Source organism: Homalodisca vitripennis, chromosome 2 (assembly GCF_021130785.1).
Source record: "Homalodisca vitripennis isolate AUS2020 chromosome 2, UT_GWSS_2.1, whole genome shotgun sequence".
In the NCBI taxonomy this organism is placed as follows: domain Eukaryota; kingdom Metazoa; phylum Arthropoda; class Insecta; order Hemiptera; family Cicadellidae; genus Homalodisca; species Homalodisca vitripennis.
The window spans coordinates 21,302,744-21,313,120 of record NC_060208.1 but is presented as its reverse complement, the minus strand read 5'-3'; the positions used below and the strand labels follow the sequence as shown (position 1 = coordinate 21,313,120).

The window sequence follows — 10,377 nt, the reverse complement described above, 5'->3', positions numbered from 1 at the left end:
GTCTAGTGGGTTGAGTCTTCAGTCTTATCTTTCGGGACGACGCCAGTGTGTCAGGTCGGGTGAGAAGCAGTCGAGATGGAGACCTGTCACTCGTGGAGTTCCACAGGGTTCAGTCCTGGGGCCACTTTTATTTTCACTGTACATCGATGACATTACTACTCAAATTGCTCATTCCAATTTTCACTTATATGCAGATGACTTACAAATATACCGCCACTTTTCTATAAGAGACATACAAACTTGTGTGACTCTCATGAATTCCGATATTGAAGATGTTACTCACTGGACTAGGAAACACGGACTAAAATTAAACGTAGACAAAACTCAGTGTATTATGATAGGTCATTCAAAGCTTGTTCGTAACATTGACTTTACTACGGCTCCCAAATTAAAACTAAATGACCAAGAGCTAGAATACTCTGAGAAAGTAAAAAATCTAGGACTTATTATTGACAAACACTTAAGATGGACTGAACAGGCTTCTTTGATATGTAATAGGGTCTTTACCGGTGTTCACAGCCTCAAGCGGCTGGCTTCATATCTACCACACCAAGTTAAAATAATGCTGATAAAGACTCTTGTACTGCCTCACTTCAACTACTGTGACATAGTCATTAATGACATGACTGTGGAGCTTTCAAATAGACTCCAGCGTGCTCAGAACTTTTGCATTAGGCTCATTTTCAATCTCAGACGTGATGATCACGTAACGCCCTTCTTCAAACAATTATCTATCTTAAAATTACAAGATCTTCGAGACTATCACTCACTCATTCTGTTGCACGCTCTTTTAAATACAAATTGTCCCAATTATCTTTCAAACAACTTTCAATTTATGTCTGAAATAAGTGAACGAAGTACAAGGAGGGGTACATCCTTATTATCTATCCCAGTTCATCGAACAACTATCTTTAGTAAGTCGTTTACAGTTTCTGCCTGTCGATTGTGGAATGCCTTACCTGTAAACATCAGAGCCATTGATAAGCGCGCTCGCTTTGGGGCGGAGGTTAGGGCCTTGATGCTGGGGGCTCAGGGGGTATAATAGCGGTTGGCGGCTTTGGAATGTGGTACTTATGGCAACTGAATGCAAGTTGAATGAATGCGTGTATGTCTTATTATAGTATTGTAAATATTTATAAAGTAACATTAATTATAGATTTTTTTTATTTTATTTTAAAGCTAAGATTCTTTTAACGTATAAGGTTAATTAATAGATTTATTTTTAGTTATACATATATATGTATGTTAGTTTAATTTTTTACGAGGTTAAGTGGTAGAGAGGACTTTATAGTCCTAACTTGGCCTAAAATAAAGACATTTTTCATTTCATTTTCAAACGGTAGTCACAGCACTACTATAGTTTTTCGACTTTTAATAGTAAATTTGATAGGCCCATCACACACGAATATTAAACATGATATAACATGGCGAACGTTAGAAGACAAGACAACTCACAAAATTGTGTTTCTCGCTATTTCGTTGTGTTTTTGTTGTGTCGTTAATTTTAAACTATGACGACTCCAGATGGATAACCTTATTTTAATATTTATTGACACCGACACCAGAAGATAACAGTTTGAACCGGTTGACCAAGGTACGTTGTTATTGTTATTTATTATTGTTGTTGTTGTTGTTGTTGTTTGTGTTGTATTGTTTGCATTATGTAAGTTATAATATTACTATGGTTTGTGCATATCCTCTAAAAATTAGATATATCATAAACAGGCTGACAGGAAAGGAGGAAAGTATAAATAAAATCAATAATTGATCTAAATCGGCTCAAAAGTACATTGCGACACTTTTTAGTGTCTCATTCATTTTATACCGTTGGTGAATTCATGGACCATCTTACTAGCTTCAATGTGCGGTAGTACAGGGGCGTTGACATCCTGTTAAGTTATTTATATGTTCAAATTATTTTTTTATTATATATTAATTTTACTGCTTTACGATATTTTAAAAATTAAATCGTTAGCATAAGACATTTTATTATTTTAATGAATATACAATCATTATTATGTGACGCATGCTATGCAATGTTAAAATTGTTTCTGGCAATAAAAGTATATTGTATTGTATTGTATTGTAAATCAAACCGGAAGTATGCGTGTGTGCGAATGACAGCAACCGCGTAGGTTTGTCCGCATAATATCTCGTGGAAACATTAACGTACAGCAGAGACTTTTAGCACCAAAGTTGGCCTGTTGAATAATAAAGCACGACCGGAAGTTGGATCGTTCACTCCATCCCTTAAATCAGAAGTAGATAAAGAGAACCGGAAATACACGCTTTTCGATCGAAGTGGACTTTTTAGACATGTGTGGTACAACTAAATAGGTTCACTCGTTTATAGCAGTGTAGCATTTAATTAATATATTTCAGTCAAACCGGAAGTGCTCCTACAAGCACAACTTCGGAAATAATTTGTAGAGGCCACCAGACGCTGATTGCTTCTACTATAGCCTGATACAGGAAGAATGGACACCAATATTGTTACTACTTCGAGGAATGAATACAACGAAACGTAATTACTTGCATTGCTGAATATAATTAATTTTTATATGTATTCAACATCCTCGAATCGTAGGCTCCACTCGTTACCTTGTACACCCAGAGAAATCACAACAGAATTCAAAGAAATGCGACGTAGTAGTTCGTCCCGGAAAATAAGATTAATTACGGTCGAGACTGGACGGACGGTCAAGGATCGCACGAAAATAATGCGAAAATAAAATAATTAAACAGGACAACGGCAGGACCCAGGAGCGCAGCAGGATAGAGACGGATGGCAGTGTAATTGGGTCTGGTGGTGACACCTAGTGGCGAGTCTGTGAATTACGCGCACTTCCATGGAGAGGGCTCATATCATAATGGAGTTGTCAGGCTCGGTTGTGTCGCGGACATCCATTATTTGTAGCCGGAGTTGTATTAATTAAATAATTATAATATACATCAATCACGCTTTATTTAACTGTCCGAGTGGCTATTACACATTTTCATGCTCTCTACAGACCTTATTTTGACCAAAAATACACTATGATGAAAAGTTGCTGTTAGTAATTAATTCTGATAATACATTTACGCTATGTTCTCGCCATCCAGCGTTTTCTCCCATTCCTTACAAATTACTAAAACTATGTTCGCAATTGCACGAATTTAAATTAAACTAAAAAGTTGCGTGATATTTTTTATTACAGAATAGCCTTGCTAGCAAAATTGATGATTCTTACTAGCAGAATCTAGTTAGATACTAGCAATATCCTTATTTTTGTCTGGATATATATATATATATATATACATATATATATATATATAACGAGTTAAATGTAGTGAGGATAGTACATATAAAGAAAGTGAATTAAATAACTGTCTGCCGTGATGAGCCCTTGAAAGTTCTAAAAATTTGCTTTTTAGAAAGAAAGCTTGGTGTAGGTTTCATGTTTAACTGTCATCTTGCTATATCAAACTATAGATAATTATTAACCTAATAGGGCCTTCTTAAAATATTGTTGTTGTCTCTCTGTCTATATGTCTGTCTGTGAAATAACACTTAATAGAGATTCTAGATAATGAACCTTGGTACATAGGTTTGTAAAATTTTGAACCAGTCCTTTTTCACTCTAAGTAACAAAAGCAAAGTCATACCTCTTTAATTTGTCATCTGGCTTCAAAGCATGCAATAGTTGTGATTTTTGACAGTTAAATTAAGTCTTTTCTTTAAAACTTTGTGAACTTTATACTTAGGGATATTCGACTACGTCCACATTGCCGCTCCGAATTTTTTCGACTTCTTAAGAACGATTTTGAATGTTTTCGACTGCTTGTAGCCCACCTGTCCCCGTTTTGTCCAATACGATGTTTATTTCCACGTCTTATACCCCATCAATAAATGCTGCGTCTGTCAGAGTGATTTTCATGAAACACTCGATGATAGTCACGCTGCACTGAAATCACAGTATAAAACTTTGCTAGCCACAAAATATGCTAAACTTTTCTTTACAAAGTTGCCAATATGGCTGTTTTCGTAAACACGTTAGCCTTTGATGAGAAAAATGAGTAACCCAGCTAATTAAAAAAAACTTTATGAATAACTTTTTAAATTTATATCTAACTATATTACATTTAAGACCTCGTTTAGGGATTTGTGTGATTTAAACATACAACCAAATGCAAGTTTTTATTTCAATCGAAGTATTACCATTTGCGTGTGTGTTTAATTTAACAATTTACACATTTTCACTCTATAATAACTTCACATCTACCAATTTCTTTCTCTGCACTGATTGATCCGTCTGTCCATCTCGCTGTTGCCAGCGCTCTGAAATAGGTTCTTACCTGCAATCAGAAACAATCAATGTTAGTTTTTGCTCTCAAGAATGCCACTCAGTCATTTTAGCAAATAAATAAATTAAAGAAAATTACCAAAGCCCTTAGAATTAAAATCTTTTTTTGTGTAAATTGTATACTCTTTTCTATAAAAGTCAGTTAACAACAAACTGTACGATATGAACCAACATAGCTCCATTTTCGACCAGAATGCAGTGTCCAATGTTCATCAGATATGAGATTTTCAAATACATAAGGTTCCTTTTTTATTCCTAATAAACCCTTTGGCAAATAGTTCATAAATAAGCCAATGTTGTAGTTTGTTCAGAGTAGAGATAAATTTGTGATAAACAGTTATAAAATAAAATATCACTATTTACAAAAACGCAACAAATTTAGAGCTTTTTTATCCGAACATTATAACAATTTTAGATGTAATAAAATATTCTTCATTACTATTATTCCCGTCTGACACTAAATGACAAAGCCTTATCTGATGGAAGGCTTAAATTTAGAAAAAGAAAACTTTACTGTTGCATAACTTACAACAAGGCGTTCACAAATTAAAAATTAAACATTTAGTTACGCAATAAAAAGTAAATACTGCTGTACATTCATTAAAAGATCTCAACTGCCTTTTGTATTACTAATTCGTGATTATTTATCAACAGTGTTTGATAGTAAAATTCTTTTAGAGGGAATTAAATGAGTTCACAATCACAGCTTAATCCAGTTCTGAAAACCCAACCCTCTGAAGCTTTCAACTTGATCACGCGATAATTAAAACCTTGTACTTCCAAATAGATTAGAGCCATCTGTACATTCTACGTCAGGGAATATAAAGTAAAATTTAATTGTGAATTCATCCTTCTAGCTTACAAGCACTTTTACCCCAATACTAATATACAGTAAAATTAATCCATATATCACGTGATCTGTACTCTTTGCTCAAAGTCTGTATGTAATGACAACTGGGAAAATTTTAACTTATCCTAATTTACATCTGTCTTCATATACACGACAAGAGACATTATTTCTAGGACATGATCATTACAGGTCGGCCAAGCAGTCTGCTCACGCGGGTCGGCCGGCCTCCTGATGGTCGGGCGGGAGAGAGGGCCGTCTTTTCCAAAAACATTGGGCTTTCCCTTAGAGTCCATCCTTCGGCATTTCTCGTGAGCCAACAAGGAAGAACTGTAATATTTTCTGATTTATTCAGTTGTCTTTCGGTTATATCCAAATGAAAGGTGTACCGATTATTCAGTTCTTTTAAATCAATTACAGAGTAACAGGGCGTATGTGAGGTCAATGGTTTGTGGATAACTAGTAGAGCCTCACCTGTGCGCTCAGATCTCTTTGCCTATCTATACATCGAAAACTGCAGTATACCATGGAGCTGTTACGGATATAGTTTATGATCCGTGTATGTCCGTTAGTATATTTGTATACTAGACAATACTCCTTAAATGTTTGCTACATGGCTATTCATGAATAAATGGAGTTTTATATATTAGGTATTCCCTCTTCACTTCAAGTACCATGAGTGGTACAGTCTTGGGTTGGTGTCATACTACTGTCTGTGGAATTCTTTTTTAGATTTAAAATTATTTTTCTTCTTCTTTAGCATGGTTTCTACTTTTTTGTGTTAAATTACTTCTATTTCAAAAAAAAATGTATATCTCGTATTTGAAACACTTTTAAAAAACACAAGGCAGTACTTACGTCACTGTTTTTTAGTGTAAACTAGGTGAAGAGGTATTCTCAATGCCTTATCAGCTGCACAATTAATTGAGGAAGGTTAACTGAACCTAAACTCAGCATTCACATAGAGTCAGTATTGAATCAGTAGAATAGTCTGTAGTGCCCTCCCGCCATGATGGTAACTCCCCATCCTCCCTCAATCAGACGTCTCCTCCCACCTTCTGACACAATCTTTCTACTTACGGATTGTTCAAGTTCTGGAATCTTAACCGGAAACGGAACTAGTCTGTAGTGCCCTCCCGCCATGATGGTGACTCCGCATCCTCCCTCAATCAGACGTCTCCTCCCACCTTCTGACACAATCTTTCCACTTACGGATTGTTCAAGTTCTGGAATCTTAACAGGAAACGGAACTAGTCTGTAGTGCCCTCCCGCCATGATGGTGACTCCGCATCCTCACTCAATCAGACGTCTTTTCCCACCTTCTGACACAATCTTTCCACTTACGGATTGTTCAAGTTCTGGAATCTTAACAGGGAAACGGAACTAGTCTGTAGTGCCCTCCCGCCATGATGGTGACTCCGCATCCTCACTCAATCAGACGTCTCCTCCCACCTTCTGACACAATCTTTCTACTTACGGATTGTTCAAGTTCTGGAATCTTAACCGGAAACGGAACTAGTCTGTAGTGCCCTCCCGCCATGATGGCGACTCCGCATCCTCCCTCAATCAGACGTCTCCTCCCACCTTCTGACACAATCTTTCTACTTACGGATTGTTCAAGTTCTGGAATCTTAACAGGAAACGGAACTAGTCTGTAGTGCCCTCCCGCCATGATGATGACTCCGCATCCTCCCTCAATCTGACGTCTCCTCCCACCTTCTGACACAATCTTTCTACTTACGGATTGTTCAAGCTCTGGAATCTTAACAGGAAACGGAACTAGTCTGTAGTGCCCTCCCGCCATGATCTTGACTCTGCATCCTCCCTCAATCAGACGTCTCCTCCAACCTTCTGACACAATCTTTCTACTTACGGATTGTTCAAGTTCTGGAATCTTAACCGGAAACGGAACTAGTCTGTAGTGCCCTCCCGCCATGATGTGACTCTGCATCCTCCCTCAATCTGACGTCTCCTCCCACCTTCTGACACAATCTTTCTACTTACGGTTTGTTCAAGTTCTGGAATCTTAACCGGAAACGGAACTAGTCTGTAGTGCCCTCCCGCCATGATGGTGACTCCGCATCCTCCCTCAATCTGCACGTCTCCTCCCACCTTCTGACACAACCTAGTCCTCCTGACCACTTTTCCGAGCTCTTTCTTCGTCCATTCCAGCGTGATCAGGATTGGATCCACACCTAGAAGGGTGTATTTCCCGCCTGAAACATATGAAGCAGTTTAGGAATTTCACTAGAGTTGAGATATTTCTGGATAAAAATAATTCTTTGAAAAATGTATTTAATACTAAATAAGTAATTCAAGAATATCACACTGACACCGAGGTTGATAAGCGATTCGTACATTGTGAACTAGCAAATATTTTCCAGTTGGGGCTTTACGATCGCAGTATTTATATTGTATTTACCAGTCTCAAGTCAGTATTGTAGTATTCGGTATCAGTAAGGATATGAGTACTTCAAGACTAGTAAAGTAATCAGCACATCTGTATCTTGTAACCATACAGCGTACTAGACACAAAGTATCTGTCATCAGTATTTTTGGTTCTCAGTAACCGTTACAGATACTGGAAAAAAGTAACCGTTACAAAGTACTGATTATTGAAATACCGTCTCACCTCTGGCTGTTGCCAATAACAGCAGACATCCGCGTTCACTGACTATCCAAACTCGTGGTGGGAACAACAATCTCACAAATCATGCACCTTGCGCCCAACACGACGCTCGCTGAAACTACTATCCAACTCTCTGTGCTAGTTTGATTCTTTCTCTGTGCTATAACACTTATCTCTACATCTTACTTTCACTTGCCGTCGATATTGAGGACTCCCTGGAAGGTGGTTATCTCTCCCCTTCTGACAGTGCATCTGTTGATAGCACCGTCTTGTACGCAGTTATTTCCGTTATCGCTGACAAGTGCTGCATTGCTAATGGTAATTGATGTTTTATCTGCGACAAAGATATTGCATCATAACATCATTTTAAAGAAGGTTGTTAATCTTAGGCTATAATTTTCAAGTGTTCTTAAAGTATCCAGTATGCCTTACAAAACCATCTTCTGAATCATCTAAATTTCCAGACTCACGCCGCATTAAAAACTGGGACAAAGTATTTTAAACCGGAAATAGAAGATACCTATGAAGTCGGCCACATAAGCCTAAAAGATCAATTGAATTTTAAAATGTTCAAACAAAATATTTTATTCCCTTTTAAGAAGAAATGTTGATGATTTTCCATTTATCATTCTGTTAGACTACAACACATAATTACTTGATGGTGTCAATATGAAAACAATACATGATGATTAGTAATGAAAACTTAAAGACAGTTACAACTGAAAGTTAATCTTCCCTAATGACCTTTACTGATAAGGACTTAAAGCATGCAAAGCACGTGCCCTTTAACCTATTGGTGTTATCACGAACTGATAATGACTTTCAAATATTTCTTCTGACTATAACTTTGTTTATACAAGTAACATGTTTAGTATTTTTATGATTGTTTAATTGCTGTACAAAATCTATATCAAGACCTGTACGAGCTAGTTTTTACCTACTCAAACAAACGAAATCACTTTATTACATACTTAGGCTAATATTAATCGGAATTTTATTAAAAAAATGTTGCACCTAAATAAACTGTATTTCTTGTGTATCTAATTATAAGTAGTTGGTAAAACAATTTCACTATGATAAAGTAGTATAGATAGTTGTTTAAAAAGTAAAATTTAATGTTTTCGTTGGTTTCTAAATAATCGAAAACGATAATGTTATTACATAATAAAGCATGAGCATAGTATAAATTAGGTTGGAAAATGTAGTACAATTTAATTTATTTGCATTACAATAAATAAATATATATTACTATATCGGTTTCATTATCTAGAGTATATAACCGTGGTTTTACCTGCATTTGCCCCGATAATAATGAAAAGCGTGACAACAACAGTTGTTCTGATGCTCATTTTTTATTCACTGAAAAACACAAAAACAATTATGTAAATCGACATAACAAGACTAAATTCTCCTAACTAAAATTATTTTGTATTTTAAATAATTTTTGTGTTTTAGTGTTTGCTGTGAGTTTGTATGTCATAGTTATATTTGTATTTTATAAAAAATTCAAAGTTAAATTGGTCACCAAATTTGATAGAGTAACATTAGAGACCTCTAGTTTGCGCAATTTTTCTTCTTTTCAAAATATCTTTAAAATGAGGTGTCACTTGCTAGGGGTTTACTTATCCCCAAAATACCCAATTTTGGGGGGAGGGTCAAAAATTTGTATACATATAAAAACCCTTTAGTTGGTCATAAAAATATCTCATAAAGTAAATCACTCCATCTCTATTCATAAAGAAATTATGGGGGGGGGCTTTAAAGACACTCAATATAATATATAACAAGATAAACATACGTTTGATCATTTTTAGCTTAAGTAACTATAATAAGATTCGCTGTTATAAGAATATAAAATTATTTTATGGTTAGGTTCAAAATTAAACTCATTTCTGTCACGCCCTCCCATTCTCAACCCTAAAACAACTGACAGAAAAGCCTACTTCACGAATTTTTTTAAGAAAATTCGAATTTTGTTCTGAAATTATTTACGGTTAATATCTTGGACATAACAAACTAACAAAACCTTATTAACCCCAATAACCAGTACAATTGTGTAAGTAATAGCAAAATAAAAGACAAAACCCTCCTACAATCACCTTCACACTACATATAACAGACAATAAGGACAACACTGTCAATCTTTACGACAACAAGAGTAACACATTGTCAGTGGAGCACTAACACAACAATGACAGCTTCAACATCACAATACAGACTGACGTCATATCACCGACACCAAGTAAAAAAACCGGTTCATGACCACTTCCCCCTTCCCACCAATCTTCCTAACCAAACCTCTGCATCACTGTAATTCGCGCGTGTTCCAAGGACGAAACACCCATGCCAAGCTACTAGGATGCTGTTGTTGCTAGGATGAACGTGGATTTGTGAATATTAAAATTAACTAAATGATTATTATATACACGATAGGCTAGAGATATAAGACAAAGACGGCTTAGTTAGGGAAGGTTACAATGGGTAAAATAGCTTATATTTTTGACGATGGAAGGACTGTGAAGGAACGATTGTTAAAATAAGGTTTATATGAGTTTATT

General features: G+C 36.0%; 1 protein-coding gene across 2 annotated transcripts; it reads right to left on the bottom strand.

The window, feature by feature from the left end:
* Positions 1-4,162: 4,162 nt before the first annotated feature.
* On the bottom strand, positions 4,163-10,045 carry LOC124353666. 2 transcript variants are annotated; one of them, XM_046803614.1, is made up of 5 exons: positions 9,919-10,045; positions 9,111-9,178; positions 8,016-8,153; positions 7,195-7,406; positions 4,163-4,335 (listed from the first exon to the last, which is right to left on the bottom strand). In XM_046803614.1, the coding sequence occupies exons 2-5, from the start codon at positions 9,166-9,168 to the stop codon at positions 4,237-4,239; spliced, it is 507 nt and encodes a 168-aa protein (XP_046659570.1). In that variant the 5' UTR covers positions 9,169-9,178; positions 9,919-10,045; the 3' UTR covers positions 4,163-4,236. The 2 variants fall into 2 exon arrangements, with proteins under 2 accessions (XP_046659570.1, XP_046659571.1); XM_046803615.1 differs by having other exon boundaries at positions 9,941-10,045.
* Positions 10,046-10,377: the final 332 nt, after the last annotated feature.